The sequence below is a fragment of the Osmerus mordax genome, chromosome 17, assembly GCF_038355195.1.
Source record: "Osmerus mordax isolate fOsmMor3 chromosome 17, fOsmMor3.pri, whole genome shotgun sequence".
Lineage (NCBI taxonomy): Eukaryota > Metazoa > Chordata > Actinopteri > Osmeriformes > Osmeridae > Osmerus > Osmerus mordax.
This window is the reverse complement of record NC_090066.1, coordinates 8,659,220-8,677,383: the sequence shown is the minus strand read 5'-3', so window position 1 is coordinate 8,677,383 and position 18,164 is coordinate 8,659,220. Positions and strand designations below refer to the sequence as shown.

Here is an 18,164-nt window from a genome sequence, read left to right as displayed (position 1 = left end):
CTGCATGCACTCTCGTGTCGTATAGCCACGTTCCCTGTGTGTGTGTGTGGCTGTGTGCTCCTCTGGTACACCGTGTGTGGCTTGGCCTGGGGAGGTCAGGCAACATTAGGTGCTAATGCTATCAGCACGGCCAGCCTCTTCCAGTCTGGTACTATAGACATCAATGGAACACTTCTCAAATGGCCTGAATTCTTGAAGGATCCCTGGCCAAATCCCCGCATTACTTTTTGAACTGAAAGAAAAGGGCGGACGGCTTTCAAAACATCTACTAATGCTTAGATGAGGAACCGGGTTTTCCTGGGATGTTTATTGAAAAGGAGTAAAAGGATGTCTGTCTGCCGGCGGGACCGCGTGGACGCAGCGCGGACGCAGGGGAGGAGATGAATAATTTCATGAAGACGTCGGACATTTTGTCACTTTCCAGAAAGCATTGCTGTGTGTTAGAGCGGGAGGGGGTGAGGAGGAGGCAAACAACATGGGGAAAAAATACCGTGTACACAATTACTTACCGCTCTGAAGTGATGCCACGATTTGTCGTCGTGGTTGGTTTTTTTTGCCACGACAGCAATCACCAGCTGTCCGTTCCGGCTCGACGTGAAGGTTTCTCCAACTCGTTCTCGACATTTTAAAGGGACAGTCCCACGGGCGTGAACAGAAACACCACGCAGCCCCTCTCGTCTCGCTCATACGCTTTTTATTTAGGTAGCAGCATGTCTGTCGGCACTGTCCTAGTTACACACCTCCGGTTACTCCCCTGCAGTGCACCGCCTGCAAAGCTACACACACACAAACGCGCACACACAGAGCCAATAACCATCTCCACTATGACACACACATACATACACCCCCTCCCCCCCGCCCACCCCGGTACAAACACACACACACACGTTGTACTGCAGCAAGCCCTTGCGTGGTTGTGAGTCGCGAAGGCCCAACCGAGGTGGTCGGCCCGACCAGTACACCACCCCTCCCAGGACCAGCCCTGCTGCTGTTCCAGATACCACCCCCTCCCTCCCCTCCCCCCGGACGGTACTGGCGACGCCACCGTGAACCTGGACGGAGACTTTCACACGCTCGCGCGCGCGCACACACGTAAACCTCCCGTCTGTCGTGTGGATCTCCGGGTCGCACTGGTGGTCGTTGTACATTTGAAACGCTGTCCTGGAGTCCTTGAGACTCTGATAGTCATCTGGCACCGCTCCCCCTCGTGAGAGGAGGCAGTTCAGTGTTGCTGCCCCCAGGACTGTAAACACATACTTGATAGCTAACACTGATTCAGGTCATAATAATAATAATAAAAAAATAATAAAAAAAACACGTTGATGTCGATGAGCAAACAAAACCATGGGTGTGACGATTCGGAGAGCGTTCGATTGCGTCCTCGTCGGTTCTGAGAGAAGAGAAGGTTCTAGACCCTGACGGCATGAAATTGGCAAGATTGAACACGGTCCTCTGAGCAGTGTATGGTGTGTGCTGTACCTGTCAATATTCCACTTCATGAACCTTTCATGCGGGGTACACACACCTAACCACTGACACACACACACACCCTGACCTTTACATAGCCTACAGCAGGCTCTTCTGACGCTACGGCGCCAAAACACACACACACCAATCATTCCAGTGTAGCTGATACCCGACACCACGAATAGCAATTGTTAGGATGACCTACCGGAGTCCTTGTACGGCGCTATCCCCGTAACGCGAGTTGGAAGATTTGTTTTGATCGATATCGAGAGATTAAAACAAATGTCACAATAAAAGATGGCCGACCGCGTATCGCTGGATATGTCACGGGAAAGACCTCTTCGCAATGTGCCCAGACGTACGCCGCCTCGTCTTTATCCCGCAGCCCCTGCGTACAGTGTTTGCATTCCCTTGAGAGTGATTCTGGGGGTGTGCCGTCAGTCAAATCATTGCTATTTCATATTGGCACGGCAACGACAACGAAAAAGAAAGAAAGAAAGACGTTCTGATTCGCCAACGTGTGGACACAAATGTGAGCCAGCTATACTCCAAAGCTTTACGCTCAAGTCTCCCCACGCTTTTTGCTAAGCATTGTCCTGGAGGCAATCGCGCACACACACACACACACACATTACATAGCCCTGCACACAGCAGTTGACACTTAGTCTCTGATATGGCAAGGCAACTCATGTCTGCTTTCCGAGGCTAACGCTAGCCTGTCCGTCACTCTCCGTTCGCCTGCGGCGGCGTCCGGTTTCCCCCCCCCCCCCCGTCTGTGCGATGAGCTGCTCCTCCTCTGCTGCGGAGTCGCTCCACGCCAGGAACGGCCTGTAACCGGGCCAGACCGCTCCCACGAGGAAACCAGTCCACCGTGTCGAAGCTTCGAACCAGGCTTTCTCAACCCAGGGGGGAGGGGGGATGAAGAAAATGAACAACAACAAAAAAAGTCCTGGATTGCACTTCACTCCCATCGGGTGAGACAAAAGTTTAGGCGCGGTGACCTCACGGTTCCCTCTCGAAGGGTCAGAGGTCACTTGCAGAGCCAGGGCGCCATGCCTCCGGTCTCCGGTGGAAGTCTGAAAGCTCCAAGAGGCTCCCCCGCACGGAGCCCCCCTCTCTCCCCCCCACCCCCCGCTCCCTTCCTAGTCGGGGGGAGAGAGGGTTTGCAGTGGTGGCTAGCTGTTGTTTTCCGCCGTCATGTATTTGAGCGCGGCGAAGCCGTAGCGTCGGGACATGTTCTGCTGGAACTCCTCCTTGAGGGTCTTGAGGCAGACGCGGTACTGCTTGTTGGAGCGGAACTTGGTGATGTCGAAGCTGGGCGCGTGCGGCATGTGGATCATGTAGGCGTTGGGAAGGACCACGAACTCGTACTCCTGCGGGGGAGACGAGACACACACGGCTTTACGTTCCTGCTACCTGACCCCCCCCACCCCCACCCGCGTCCTTTCCCTCACGTCCCTCGTTTCCTCCACTTCCACTCTTGACGCCTTTCTCCGTCGTTTTGATTATGCAGCTAGTTCAGACTAATCAATACTGAAGCAGTGGACCATACTGTTTTCTAACTTTCTGACTGTGTTATTGAGACTGAATTATAGAGTCGGGTCAATACATACTAAATGGATAATTGGAAAAATGCGATCATTATTTACTTTAAATTCAGATCAAAGCCATCTCATCACCATATATACATGTATGTATGAAAAGTTAATGAGGATGGGTCAATTATAGATACGTATTGCCCCACACGTACGTACGTGTGTGTGTGTGTGTGTGTAGAGTACCTGAGCGTCCAGCTCCATGATGTGGGCCACCTTGTTCCAGCCGAAGCCCACGAACCTGCGGTCGTACTCGGGGCTGTCCCTGCGCACCATGACGTAGGGCTCGAAGTCGGCCTCCCACTGCACCCTGTACGGGGTGGTAGCCGTCCGCCACTTGGCAAAGTTGGTGGGGGCGTGGCCCTTGGTCCACACGTGATACCTGAGAGAGAGAGAGAGAGAGAGAGAGAGAGAGAGAGAGGGAGAGAGAGAGAGACAGAGAGAGGGAGAGAGGATTAGGTTGGCCATTGAGTCCAGAAGATACCAGGGGCAGATTATACTTATTTGACAAACTGCTTTTGAACTTGTTTTGGTATTTACTCTTTTAACAGTAATCCATGAGCATATCGGTTTACATGTATTCATTTAACAAGACACTTTTCCGCCACCACCCACCCATACAGTGCATATACTTCAGTAAGGGCATCAGGTGATGTCATACTAAACTGCTCGAATGGGTTTGGCCTTGCCGTGAAACCAACGGACGGCGTTCCGGAACGCAACGAGCGCAGCGACTGCGTCTCCCAACGCAAAAACGACAGAAGCGAGGGGTGAGTGTAGGCGGGTGAGGCTTTACCTGAAGGTGAAGAGCGTGCCCATGTCCAGCTGGGTGAGCAGCTCCGCTTTAGACTTGGGGTAGGACAGGCGGTAGCGCAGCGTCTCGAAGGCCGGCACCACCAGGGCCTTCTTGGTGTTGCCCATGTCCAGCTGCACCACCGACTTCCTGCAGAGACACGGGGGGTTCGGGGGGGGGGGGGGGGGGAACCTGTCAGAGAAGCTGTGCTTTGCACCTGTTGAGCCTGGGTTAGGCTTAGCGACGATCACTTCGGTCGAGACGGACGCCCCACGTAGAAAATGCATCGAATGTTATCGTAGAAGTGAATGATCGAGATGGGGCTCACGTTGCTTTGAGAAGGTCAGGGAATGTGAGAATGAGCAGGGTCAGGCTAACCCTATCCTTGGAGGTGGAAGATATATACTTCTACAGTACTTCATTTCAGCTGGGCCATCGAGAGGAAGGCCGTTATAAAGAAGCTGTTCCCCTCTGCTCTTTCTTAAAAACACATCCATGTGAGCTTGTGGCTGTACTGTAGCAACACTTGACCTCAGCTTGGGTATAAAAAAAAAGGCCTTGGTCATTCTAATGTGGTGGAGGCCAACCTCCCCCCCCCCGCCCCCCTCTCTCCGGTCCTCCCGCTCACCTGAGGTACTCGTAGAGGCCGTACATGGGCAGGAAGTCGATGTCGGACAGGAACATGTAGGGCGTGTTGACGTGGCGCATGGCCACGTTCCTCAGCAGATTGACGGGGTAGAACTGGCCCTCCTTGTAGACGACGTGGTAGCCCACGTTGCCGCGGCCCATCAGCACCTCGGAGCCCTGGGCGTAGCGCAGGAACTGCTGCGCCTCGGCGTCCGACAGGTAGAGGGCCAGGCTGATGGGGCCCTCCCAGTGCTTGCAGATGGCCTCCAGCATCTGGAGCCTGGAGGGGAGGGGTGGTGTTAGAGTGGAGGAAGAGAGAAAGGAAGTGAGAGAAGGAGAGGGTTGGGGGGGGGGGGGGGTGGAAGAGAGGGAGGGATGGAGGGAGGAAGAGGATGGTATGAAGAGAGGAGAAAGGGTGGAGGAAGAAGGACATCGAAGGAGGGGGCCAACGGGGGAGAGAGGTGGAGAGGGAGGAGGAGGAGGGAGGAAGAGGCTGCAGTCACTGCCGGGGCCCCTCTGCACACGGCCCCTCTGCACACGGCCCCTCTGCACACGGTCCCTGCACGGTGGCTACAGGAGCTTAGGGGTGGGCGGATCCATCGAAAGTATCGATAGTGTCGATACCAACGTTGTTGTCGGTATCGATCGATACTCGCGTGACGAGATCGATGACGTCCGTTTGTTGTCTTCGTCACATTGGGTACACAACTCCCCTTCCGTCATTAGCGGTTGTGCAAACAGCGCTCCTCTCACTTCGCCCCTCCCCCTCCTACCCCGCCATGCTATACTAACCGTATTTTGGACAAAACTCTCAGTCCTGTGTTTTATTATGATCATGATCACGATCAAATAATTAAAGGAAAAAATCACTCAATCGTTCAATGCTCATGAAACTTCCAATTTTCCATTTTCATTCATATTGATGATGCATTCACTCACATAAATTAAGGAGGCATTGCTTTAACCCGACACGAAAGTAGATAAGCTGCTTTTCTACGTAAAAAGTATCGGTATCGGCAATACTGGCCCTGGTATTTACTTGGTACCGGATCGAAACCAAATGTTGCAGTATCGCACGGCCCTAACAGGAGCCCCGTCCCTCACTCGCCCACGCCCTCTTTACTGTGGAGCGCCGAGCGCTGCGTTTCCCACAACAAAACGCAGAAGCTGAATGAAACGGGCGCTCCCCCCCCCCCCCTCTCATCAGAGCTCATCCAGTCCCCCTTCCGCGCTGATCCACTTTTAGCAGCTCGATTTGATGAATTCTACGGACTTGCCAATAAGCCGCGTTGTAGCCGGCCGCGCTCCGATGTGAGATCGATGCCGGACTCTGCAGGAGTTTCAGCCGATCCGGTGACATTTCGGACGCAGCGAGGAGCCTTGGCTCTCGTTTGTGGGGAGCGCATGAGGTGTTCTCTACAGGAACAACAAAAGGCTACTTTATTTACATGCCGGTGTGTGTGTGTGTGCGTGTGTGTTTGTGTGCGTGCATGCTGCTTCTGTGTGGAGGGAGTCATGCTGTTCCTAGTGTGTATGCTTGTGTGTCGACGACGCTTGTGATTTCTGAACGACCCTCGCTCTCAGTCCCTCCCAGCTGTGGCCTGGGCGCATCCTAAGCTGCCAGATGAGAGAGAGACGAGCAGGGCTGGTCCGAGGGCTCGGAGACGACTCCAGGCAAACATCGATATCTGGGGCCCCTCGGGGCCCGACTGAGGGAAACTGGGCTTGGTCAGCCGCGGGCGAACGCATCGCAAGGCTGGTACGCAGCGTATCAGAGGGAGCCTCGGAGATGAGAGAAAATAAAAAAGAGGTTGAGAAAAAGAAAAGTTGCGTCTCGCTCGACTTTTAAACCTCTTTCCTGATATTTTCGGAGTCTTGGAGGACAGTACCTTTTTTTACTTCGAATGACGTTGATGCGGTCCAATTCAAACAACACGGTGGTATTAACTCTGAGTCACTCGACTTAAACTGAAAAAGTGAGCGATGGGAGTCCAAGAGAGAGAGAGGAGAGAACCTGATAAACATGACGGTTAAACAAAACCCTAGGAGAGACAAGGCTCGCCTCCAAATTCTGATAAGAAGTATATTCCCTGCCGTCTGGCCTTCGTTGGGGAAATGTGTTTACAATTACGATGCTCACTTTGAACGCTCCCTCTGAAAACAGAACAGCCCCCAAAAAAACGAAAAACAAATAAAACATTTGCATATAAATCACAAAGAGATTTCCATGGTAAATTTCGAGGATGTTGTGTTCCACGCCAAGGAAAACGTAATGATCTTTATTAAATCTAACCGTATCTGACTGACAACAGTGGGGTGCTTAAAATCCTCCGGAAAGCTCTCTCTCGTTCGGCTTATCAGATGCGACTGCGAGGTGTGCTTCTGTGTTTCAGACCGTCTCTGTTTGTCGGCGGGTGGCGTCACCCCCGGCGTGCGGCCGTTTTCCTGCCCCGACCTAGGACCCCCCGCGGACACCAGGCTCCGCCCCTGCTGGCTAATAACCGCCCAATCACTCTCTCTCGTTCTTAATCCTGTTAAGCATGTGACAAAAGCCCCTCGTGAGATCCTCTGCAAACGGTCTCTGGGAACACTGGCAGCTACCATGCCTGCCTCAAATGAACACCAATGAAAGGCAATCATCCTGACTTTGAAAAGTTGCCTTGGACAACAGGATTGGTGCGTGGAAAGCTGTACCATGGAGTAAGCCGTCCAAGGCAATGTTCAAGTTTGTCATGCACAACGAGTGTGGTAGGTATTTGCAATCGTTTTAATTTAATATTTGGCCCAAAGCTTGAATTATTGCTGTGTTGGTTGAGGTCGCGGTGAAAATGTGCATGCCTAGTAGTACAATTTGTAAAAGTGAAGGTTTCACATGGAAAAACAGCTTTTATTTGTGTAAGACACTGATAATGGGGTTGTTACGGCCCCTTAGGGAGGAAAGAATCAACAGAGGTCAGGAATTTGTGAAAAACATAAGGTCTAATACAATTAGCACAACGGGAGATCTTGTATAACATGAATTCTATTGTTGATGCCAGAGTGAGTCAGTCATACACACACTGCAAACAGTCTGAGTGGGATCATCGTGACCTGGAGTCGTTTCTAACATGGCTTATCAAGTGACCTCATTTCAGTCAGCAACACCTTATTTGAAGACATCTTAACCCTTGTGCTGCCTTCCGGTCACATGACCCCAAAGGTTCATAACGAACCATCGTTGTGTTTACCCAATTTTACCCAATACAAAAACAAATACAAATAATTTTCTTTTAACCTTATCTTCGGGTCATTCTGACCCATCGGTCATTGTGACCCACCGTCGTATTGCGATAACTACCGCATACAAAAACAAAGTGAAGCATTTTCTTTTAACCGTCGGGCTGTCTCAGACCCCCCACATTGCGAGGGTTAAAAGAAAATCATTTGTATCTGTTTTTGTATTGGGTAAAATTGGGTAAACACAACAATGGTTCGTTATGAACCTTTGGGTCATGTGACCCGAAGGCAGCACAAGGGTTAAGGAGAAGGTTTCAAGCTGCACGGGCAGCCCAGCTGACTGGATGTAAGCATAAGCAAGTACATATCTAATCGTTTTGCACTCAAACTGGATGAGGCATTTCCGCAGGGAACAAAGAGAGACGTTGGGCGGCGGAACCCCGGCGTGACAGGTGAGCTACGGTCTCCCCCCTCCGATGCATCACTCCCCCGGCCTGTCCGTCTGGATCTCACAGGTGAACAAATGGCGATGCGGCTACTGGAGATGGAACTGCAGCAGACCCCAGATCTGGCCTGTCAGCCGTGGGCGTGTGTTTGTGTGTGCGCTTGTTAGTGTGTGTCGGTGTGCGTGTCTGGGTGTTTGTTTGCGAATTCCATCTTGTTTTCCACTCGGACAAAAAACCTCCCAAAAAAACAGCAATTCGAAAACCAGAGAAATAAAAACTTTTTGCTTCAGGCGGTCACGGTTGACTTCCCTTTAGGGTTTGGCTTTTTTTCCTCGGCGGAATAAAATCACACACGCGCACACACGACAACACATATGACACACGAACCGTCACGAACACACGAACCCTGTGAACAAGTCAACTTCAAGCTTCAAGCAGGGTCAGCTGTGTAAACAGAGGGGGGTGTCCGGTCTCCTACCTGTCCATGGACAGCTGGGCCACCAGCGTGACGTCGGTGTGGTCGGCGCTGGGCTCGTACTCGTAGTGGAGGAAGTAGAGGTGCGTGCGGTGCACGGTGAAGCGCTCCCGCCGAAACTCGTAGCACGGGTCGTCCTCGTCCAGCTCCGACAGGGTCTTCTGGAGCTGCGCGGAACAGACAAGACGGCCCCGGTCACACAAACGCGCTCGGGGGGGGGGGGGGGGTTGAGGGGCGCAGGCGGGCGGAAGTGGTTTTGCGCATTTTAGGCCGAGGGAGCGACGAGGAACGCGAGCCCCTTCGCTGTTCACGCGGTCACCGCCCTGTTCCACCCCCGCTCGTTTTCACCACGGTCGCTCTCCCAAACAACAAGTCCGACTGACGATACACGTACGCAGGTCTTCTGGGAATCTGTGTGCTGAGAGTCTGAGAGAGATGGAGAGGGAGAGAGAAACAGAGAGGAAAGAAAGAGAGGAGAGCGAGGGAGAGTAAGAGAGAAAGGCGAGGGGGGGGGGGGGAGAGAGCGCGAGAGTGGAGAGAGATAAAGGGGGAGAGCGAGAGTAGAGAGAGATGAAGAGGTCGAGAGAGAGTCGAGAGAGGAGACTGTCCATGCTGCGACGGAAGTCTCCGGAGGATCGTTCCACTAACTCTAGCAGAGTGATGAGTTTAGAGAGGGAGTGAACTGCGGTGGCCCCAGTCCGCCTGGAGGACCTCAGTCTGCAGTGTTGTTGCTGCCACTGCTGCTGCAGCCAATCCCTGAGGGACTTCATTAGACTAATCAGCTCTTTAATGGGCTTTAAATCACCGCTCCAACTCTGTGAGAGAGAGAGAAAGGGGGAAAAGATGAGCAAACTCTTTTTTTTTTTTTCGGGGGGGAGGGGGGAGTTCAGGACACATTCAGCTGATAGGTGGCCAAAACAAAAGGGTTTGGCACACACAGCGGTGACGGAAAACTATGACGAGAAGAAACCAAGGGCACCAGAGCACTGGATAGAAAGCAAAAATCCCCCCCCTCACCCCCTCTCGCCTCGCTGGACGCCGTGTCTGGTTCGCGGGCCGCTGCTGCCTGTCTGCTTCGTGATCTCTGTCTGGCTCTGCGTGTTGCGGCTGCCCGCCGACGTGCCCCGAAAGGAAAAAGAGACGACTTGTTATGTAGAGACCCCCTCCCACCCACACCCCCACGGCGCGCTGTGATTGGTAGGAACCCCGGCCTGTTCCTGATCGTTCGCTGGTAACCACGGCGACGAGGCAGCGTGTGTGTGGCGCGCGCGTGCGTGACCGTCGTTCGGCTGTGGCGGCGGCGGCAGCGGAGGAGCTTGGAGTAAGGGGAAACGGGCTCTGCTTCCCTCCGTGCTGCTGTGACGCCACCACCCCCGCAGCAGCCCGCTGTTCCCCACACCGTTCAGCACCACGGACAGCGACCCCTCCCCGGCCCAGCACTGCGCTAACACTCGGCAGGTTCAGCACCATGGACAGCTGCCGCCCGCCTCCCGCCTCAGGCCCTAACACAGGTTCCACACGGGGGAGGTAAATTGGGCTCCAACCTACATTCTCGCTGTTGTGGTCCGTCTCGCTGGGGCAGCCGAACAGCTCCCGGCGGAGGAGGTTGCCGTCGTACTCCAGGAAGGTCAGGTAGAGGTTCCGGAAGAACTCCACGTGCTTGTTCTTCACCCGCAGCTTCTTAGGGGAGTTCCAGTGGATCACCTGGAGGAGGGGGAGGAGGAGGAGGAGGGAGGGAGGAGGGAGGGGAGAAAGAGAGAGACAGTTAGGAGACAAAGAATGAGGCAGACCGGTTGGGGAAAGTGAGACGACGGAAGACAAGAACAGGGGAATAGAAGAATAGAGAGAGAGAGAGGGAGAGAAAGCCAGACAGAGTAGCTCATTAAATACCGATAAAGAGCGAGCGAGTCAGGGGAAGTCGTTAAGCCAACTCCGCAGTCCACACAGGTGTGCGAGTGGTGAGCATGAGGCCAGAGAGTGGACGCGCCAGCAGAGCTCCAGAGAGCAGCAGCAGGGACAGCAGGCAGGAGCAGGAGGCTCAACGCTGCCCTGACTCTGCCGTCACCCCCACCAGACCCCCCCCGGCGCACACGCACCTGGAGGGGTCGGAAGCTTCCGGAAAGCAGCTGCCATGGGGCCGGCGGGGTGGGCGACGAAGGGTGCGGGAGCTCACCTTGAGGTCGGACACGTCTTTGTAGCACTTCTCGGAGCGGGTGTGGTCCGACAGCTGGACGTTCCAGAAGCAGGGCAGCTGGTGCACCAGGAAGGGGTTCTGTTTGATCACAGCGTTGAAGATGTCCTACAGACAGACAGACAGACAGAGAGACACAGAGAGAGAGCATCACACCATGGTCTTACTCCAGATGACATCAGTCACAGGCTCAGGCCAGCTCTCCAGGCCTGGACTGGACTGTTCAGAAAGACCCTCGTACACAGAACCATCAACACAATACCGTGGGATACATTTCACCCCCGGTGTTCAGCGTGTACAAAGCCACAACTCGCCCAAAACTTGGGGGGCTCTGCATGGGCTGTACTCTTCAAGTTCCAGCACTACTGGAAAGTGACCTGACACCACCCCACGTCCCCCTCCCCCCTTCCCGGAGAATCGCTTGTGTGACTGCGCGTGTGGTGTGCGCGCGCGCGGGTGCGCCGAGTGTCGTTTTCTCTTGAATTCCTCGAACAGGCTTTTTTTTCTTTTCTTCTTCCTGTAAGTACATCTGCGGTGATTGCATTCCAAGTGTTAAAAGCAAGATCGTTACTGGAATAACACAAGCCACGGGCTGAAGAGGGGGACCACATTTCATGTGAGTTTGAGCGAGGACTCTCTTACTGCGTCGGAGAGAGAGAGAGAGAGAGAGAGAGAGAGAGAGAGAGAGAGAGAGAGAGAGAGAGAGAGAGAGAGAGAGAGAGAGAGAGAGCGTACGAGACACTCGCAGGATTTGCTCTCCTAAAGGGAAAAATAAAAAACCCATATCCCTCTAATGAACGCCGAGATAAAGAGGTCCTGACAGCTGATTGGTGGCCTGAACCCAGCGGGAAGGAGGATGGAATGGTAAAACGCTTCCAGAGGCTGTCTGTCTGGCTTTCATTTTTTTTTTTCTTTTTTTCTTCCTCCACCCCCCCCCAAACGGCATCGCATTTACGAGACTTTTTCTTCGCTCAGCGTTTAATTAAAATCCCGTCAGCGTGCCCCTCGTTTTGGGCGAGGGGCACGCCGCACTTGGAATAAATGAGAAGATAACTCGGAAGTTTAATCATCACAGGATGGATACGGAGCAGTAACAATGGAATCCGCTTCATAGGAGGTGTCCGTCCGGCCGGGTCTGTTCATGGCCTGTTAGTGGTGTGGACGTGTGCGTGTGTTTACGCGTGTTTGGTACAAGGTGCGTCTGTATGAACACGCTGACGTACACGTATGTGTATGGATGAGAGAGAGAGAGTGTGTGCGTTTATGCTCGAGTGCGTATGCATGCACGTGTGGTTGACGGTGCGTGTGTGGGTGTATGGTTGAGTGTGTGCGCGCGTGTATGGTTGACTTGTGTGTATGTGTGTGTGGTTGACTGTGTGTGTGTGTCTAACCTGATCAGCCAGTGAGGTGGACAACATGCTCATCAGCTCCCTCTCTGCCGTCAGTCTCCACATCTGCTCCCATCTCAGCTTCCTCAGGCGGTCCAGGAGCAGCAGAATCACCCCTACACACACACACACACACACGGTGACTTTGTGAACAGTGATTATTATCTGGCAAAAAGAGACCAGAACAGACATTTCTAGAGCTCAGAGATATAATCTACTATAACGGGATTCCAGTCGGTCAGCTTAAAGATTCCTATCCAGACGGGACCTGTCTATACCCGATGCTATCATCCCAGTTGGTGTCCTGTGCTCAACACCAAACATAGGGAACTTCAGAATTCAGAAGACGTACACAAAAAGTTTATTCCAGAAACTAAATGATATATGGACACCTTCCGATCTGTTCTTGCAAGGCTCCAGTTCGACTCGATTTTTCCTGCAAATCAAAAGCTGCTGGCTGGCACCAATGAAAGGAGGGGCCCAAATTGTTTTGGGGAGACAGACAGAGAGACAAAGAGAGAGAGAGAGAATCATTTCTTGGATTGGAACAAACAAACACATCTCTGGATCCCCGCTGTTCACCATCTGTTGCCCTGGCCACAGCCGGAAAAGAAAAGTAAGTGCTGAATGCAGGCTCTTTCTATCTCTCTTTCGCTCCATCTCTCTCTCTTTGATTTGCTCAGCGTATAAATAGCTGCAGTATGCAATTTGTGTTTGCAATAAAGCTTTCGCACAGGTGGCTGAGGGAACTGAGGTCAGCCCATCTTTGAAATTCGCTGTTTCCTGTAGAGACGCACGCATATCCAGGAAGTTGAGGAAACAGACGAACAAACTTATATTACACAGAGTTGTTTAGGAAATCGTAAAAGCCAAATCGAAAGCCAAAAAGTGAATTCTCCCGTTGAGCTTCCCTGTGGAAGAGACTAGCTCGATCTGATGCGGAAGAAAAAAGTAGAAATCAAGATAGGAAAAAGAACAGAATCTAATCAATTTTACCGTCATTAGTTCACCATGGCTTTGGCCAGGAAATGTGCACGCTTTTGTTTGAAGAGAAAGAACACAACAATAGAGTATTAGATTGTCTCGAGCCTCTCTGAGTTTATTGTGAGGCTCCTGCATATTTCATCGCCGCCTCCACAGAACCCCCCCCCCCCTGCCTCCGATGTGAAAGTACGCCCACGCGCTCGGCGCGCCTCGCCGTGCCTCGCCGTTAAACCGTGAACAGAGAGAGAGAGAGACCCACTCTGTTGTAAACAACAACACAAGTTTCCCCCCGGTTACCATGGCAGAGCAACACTGAACGTCGCCCCGCCACGTTTCAGAAAACACACAACACCAATTACTGTCTGACTCGCCGGCAGACACGGTTACGCGCAACAACAAAGGATTATCAGCGTATTTCTGAACCAATAGGGAGACAGTAGACATTCTTGTGTTGGCTACGGTTTATGTGTGTGTGTGTGTGGTGCTGGAAACCCCTAGTGCATCGTAGAGTAAGGAAATCTGGTGAGGGGTCCATTTCCCTGTCTTTGGAGGCTCGTGGCAACCCTATGAAACAACAACTATGGTATTGGAAGGACGACGACTGACCTGTGTTGAAGCCTCTTCCCAGTGCCGGCCAGGGACGGTGGTTCTTCCACAGGTTCCCCAGGTACCAGTCGCTCTGGTTCTCCACCAGGCCCAGAACCTGCTGACCTGAGGACGGAACGCAAGACACACGCTTGGGTCAGGTCCTCTCTTTGTGGGCCAGTGGTGGAGAGGAAAGGACATTGGATGGAGGATGGAGATTCGAGGAGTTCCTGCGTGTGTGGAAAGAGCAGACATCTGTACACAGAATGCTGAATCATAAGGCCATAGCAGTAAAGAGAGAAGTGTTGCCAGTTCTTAATCTGTGTCTCCAACCTACAACCACGCACGCACGCATATGCGCACACAAACACAAACATGCACACACACACACAGCTCCAGTGTGCACGCTGAGGTGGAATAAGCTCATCATCAGACGTTTCTAGGGCAAAGAGTTCAACACGCTGTGGGGAATTGAGGCTTAATGCCTCTTAATAAAGCCGGTTTTATTCATGAATCAAACACAAGCCGAGATGCACTTCCAAAGAGTCGGCGAGGTTTAACCACTGCCTTCACACTGGCGGCAAGCTACAAATTCGGGCAAAATGGTGCAAAATGAACACTCAATGAGGCTTTTGTGTAAGTAGACTCCCCCGGAATCAGAGCTGTTCACGGGCAGACAAAAGTGAGGAGAGAGAGGGGGGGGGGGGGGGGGGGGGGGTGAGAGAATGGAGGGTGAGGGTTTTCGGGGATAGAAAACGGCCCACATAAAAGAGAGGGAGGGATTGAGGAAGGGGTCACGAGTGGGGCGTTTTCTTCCTCGGAGGTTCTGCGCGAGAGATTCCGGACTGAGGGATAGGTGGAGGAGAGGGAAATGGCCCAACAGGGGCGAAGGGGCGGAGGACAGGAGGGAGTCCGCGGAGATAGGGGTGAGAAGGGGTCACCGAGGAGGAGATAGGGGTGAGGGGGGGGAGAAGACCGGGGGGGAGGAGGAGATAGGGGTGAGGGGGTGAGGAAAAAAGGGGGAGGAGAGATGATTAGAAGGACCCAGGGTAAGAGGGAGAAGATAGGGGATGGGGGCGTATGAGTAAGGGAAGGGGTGTGAAGGTGGGAGCTTTAATGAAGGCTGTAAGGAAGATGAATGAGAGGCTGTCGGAGGAGCAGCAGAGAGCAGGCAGCCCTTAAGTCACTGGAAAACAGAACCCACCACTCTGCTCTCAAGGTGACAAGTGAGGGGGAACAATTAGTGAGGGCCAAACACACAGGCCGGGCTTCCCTTAAGGGGAACCAGCTCGGAGATGGCTGTCTCTTGATTAGCGCTAATCAAGGCTCTTTCTTCCACCTCAATCAAAAGGAAGGAAGTCAAGCGGAGGACAACTAGCATTATGTAGGGAATTACCGTGGTGTGTCGAACGAGTCTCGTTCCCCCCCCCCCCCCCACCCCACCCCAACATCGGCGTCCAGCCCTGCTTTTGAAACGAGCCGTCCATGACAGGCATGCGGAGGGAGATAGAGCGAAATCAATGCGGCTCTGCTTTTAGCTCCCACACAAAACGGGGGAAAGAAAGAGCCTTGTTGACAAGGGCAAACGTCACTTTGACAGGCCCCATTTCAAAAACGGGCCAAATCCTTCCGAGAGCCCTCAGAAACTTCCGCCTAAGACTCAAAAACTCATCATTACTTTGAGCCCCCAGACTTCTTTTTTTTCCCCTCACTTCTTTTTTTCCTTTGTTGGTCCAGATCAGTTCATTTTTGCATCCAATTAGCTCGCATTGTACTATGTAATGGCTATTGATCGGCCAATCAGAGACGATGGCGCTCAAGTCAATGGCCGCTATTTATAGTTTCCAGTTTTGGGTGGAAAACATTTGAAAATCCCCACATAATAGGACCCACTCTCTTCTGCCTGGAGACGGGCATCCTTAGGCAGCCGATCCATACTCCATCATCCAGTAGACACGCAGTTGAGGGGAAACTTATCGCATCTTAATGCAATTAGCTGACGGGAGCGAAGGAGGGACGGAGGGAGAGAGAGAGAGAGGAAGGAGGATGGAATGTGAACGGGAGACAAGCGAGTCCGTCTCTGGGTCTGTGCGTTTCTGAGTGATGAAGAGGCGCTAACACGGGCGACAAAGGGTCGCCGCTGACCAAAGAATCCTGGAATTACTTCTGCGTACCTAACACTTCCTTCTCCTCCTCTACTGAAAAGAAACTTTTTCCTCTTTGCGATAACTGTCAAAGCCTCACACGCACACGCACTCCCTCAGTCCGCAGGCACCGGAACATTCCTTTACGTCAAGGGCACCAAACGGCGGCACCTGCCCACGTGCCTCCCAACGTCCTTGAAGGAGGACGAAGTGATCCGCTAAAACGACGCCGCCGTCGCTCAAACTTTGATCCGCCGGCTAAGTGGGACGGCACCTCATACACTTAGCGAACGCTAATACACTTAAGTGTTCCGTGTGAAGGTCACGCCGGCGGGTTCCACCTGCCAAAACTGTCATCTTCCATTTTGCCGTCAATCAGACGGGCAAGCTTCAAGAGGCAGGCGAGCTACGAAAAGGGGCCGTCGTCACACCGACCCGCTTCTGTCCGTGACCGGGCCCTACCGTAACATAACACGCACCATTAGGCGGCTGCCGTCGGTTTTCTCCGTCATTTGTGCGTATGCCTTTCAAAGGGCAGTAGTAATATCAAACGTAACGTTATATCACCCGAGGTCATTTGGAATCCGGAGACAGATCTCGGGCGTCTATTGGCCGCGATCACGGAGAGAGCGAGGCGCCATGGAACGCAGGGAGGGGGGGCGGAGCGCAGACGGGGGGGGGGGGGGGGGGGGGGGGGGAGAATTAGAGAGAGTGAGAGGAGAGAGGTGAGAGGAACCGTGAGGGGGAAAAGAGAGTGAGAGAGAGAGAGAAATAGAGAGACAAAAAGAGAAAGGGAGAGAGACTAAAAGAAAGAGGCAGAGAGAGATTAAAAGAGAGAGGCAGAGAGAGACTAAAAGAGACAGGCAGAGAGAGAAAGTGGGGGGCTGGGTGATGGTAGCTGAGGACGTGTTCCACTCGGGGGAGAGGTTTTTGTAGACACAGTCTATTACTTGAGAGCACAAACTGGAGGAACCCGAATCAAAGCCGAGACCTCAAAGTGACGAATCATTGGCAAGCAGTCACTTTCTAGGTCTCTCTCTCTCTCTCTCTCTCTCTCCAAAAGCGTTCTCTCTCAACCTCGTTCTGGCTTCCGTTTTCTCTCTTCCAACTCCCTCTCTTTCTAGGGCCTCTCTCTCTCTTTTCACGTCTTTTACCTCAGTCTCTGTCTTTCTGCATGTCTAGTCTCTCCCCTTTCTCGTCAGACTCCTCTCCTTCCTCTCTGTCTACTCGCCAGCTTTAACACCTTTTCAGATCCGTTCTCCATAAAAACCCCGGCGCTAGCCTAATGATGGATCGCCTGCTCTGAGCACAGAGAGAGAGAGAGAGAGAGAGAGAGAGAGAGAGAGAGAGAGAGAGAGGGAGAGAGAGAGAGGGAGAGAGAGAGAGGGAGAGAGAGACAGACAGAGCCCACAGCATGTGCCTTCTTTAACTACCCCACTGGTGTGCATGTTCCGTTCCACTCTGCATCCGGACACGGCTGGCTCAAACGCGGCTCTCTCTCCCTGCTACTTACTGTAGTCAACCCACCACAATGCACATCTGACAAGTGTTGCCCATTTCCGCCTCTCTCTCTCTCTCTCTCTCTCTCTCTCTCTCTCTCTCTCTCTCACAAACACACAGGGTGTTCTTGTTGCCTCGTGGACTGAATCCTTGCTCAGCCGAAGCGAGGGACACGCCTCGCCGGCTGATTGAGAGGGTGTTGTGTCTTTACGGCTGCTCTCCAACGAGCCCAGCCACCGGAGGAGGAGGAGGCGGCCCAATGCGAGCGCACACCCTCTCGTTATCGAGTTTTGCTGCGCGTGGCGATGAGTGTGTGGGAGTGTGTGTTGGGGGGGGATAGGGTGTGAGGTCGCCAGAACCTTGACTGGCAGCTAGATCAGGCTTCTATCGGTCCGTGACTCATTCGGTTTTCCTATCATCTCTCGGAGAGGCCTTTGTCCGCTTTCTGGAGCTCTTTGATTGACAGCCCGGGGCCTTTATGTTCGGGTTAGGAGCCATTGTTGCACCTGGTGTACCTTATTATAAAAGTGTTTGGCCTCGGGTCAAAAGAAATGATACGGCCCCCCCGCCCCTAAGTATCATCAGGGTCCTCCCTCTCTCGTTTGGTCTCGCAATCTCCACGCTCCCTTTCCCCCTTTCTCTTTCTTTCTCCCTCCTTATCCGTCCATCTGCCTGCCTCCCCCCCCCCCCCCTCCCTATCTTGAGCGAAAGGAGCGGGAGGGTAGGTATTGACAGCCACCCGTCACTGGGTCT

At 53.0% G+C, this 18,164-nt stretch overlaps 1 protein-coding gene across 1 annotated transcript in view; it reads right to left on the bottom strand.

Annotated features, from left to right (window-relative positions):
• Positions 1-1,028: 1,028 nt before the first annotated feature.
• The window catches only part of large1 (LARGE xylosyl- and glucuronyltransferase 1), a 22,268-nt gene continuing 5,132 nt past the window's right edge, over positions 1,029-18,164 (bottom strand). The window contains exons 2-10 of the mRNA XM_067255008.1: positions 13,789-13,893; positions 12,202-12,314; positions 10,793-10,918; positions 10,168-10,323; positions 8,623-8,786; positions 4,484-4,762; positions 3,859-4,005; positions 3,249-3,444; positions 1,029-2,840 (exon numbers count right to left, since the gene is read on the bottom strand). Coding sequence (XP_067111109.1) covers positions 2,643-2,840; positions 3,249-3,444; positions 3,859-4,005; positions 4,484-4,762; positions 8,623-8,786; positions 10,168-10,323; positions 10,793-10,918; positions 12,202-12,314; positions 13,789-13,893 — 1,484 coding nt within the window. The 3' untranslated portion in view covers positions 1,029-2,642. The remainder of the gene's footprint in view (positions 2,841-3,248; positions 3,445-3,858; positions 4,006-4,483; positions 4,763-8,622; positions 8,787-10,167; positions 10,324-10,792; positions 10,919-12,201; positions 12,315-13,788; positions 13,894-18,164) is intronic.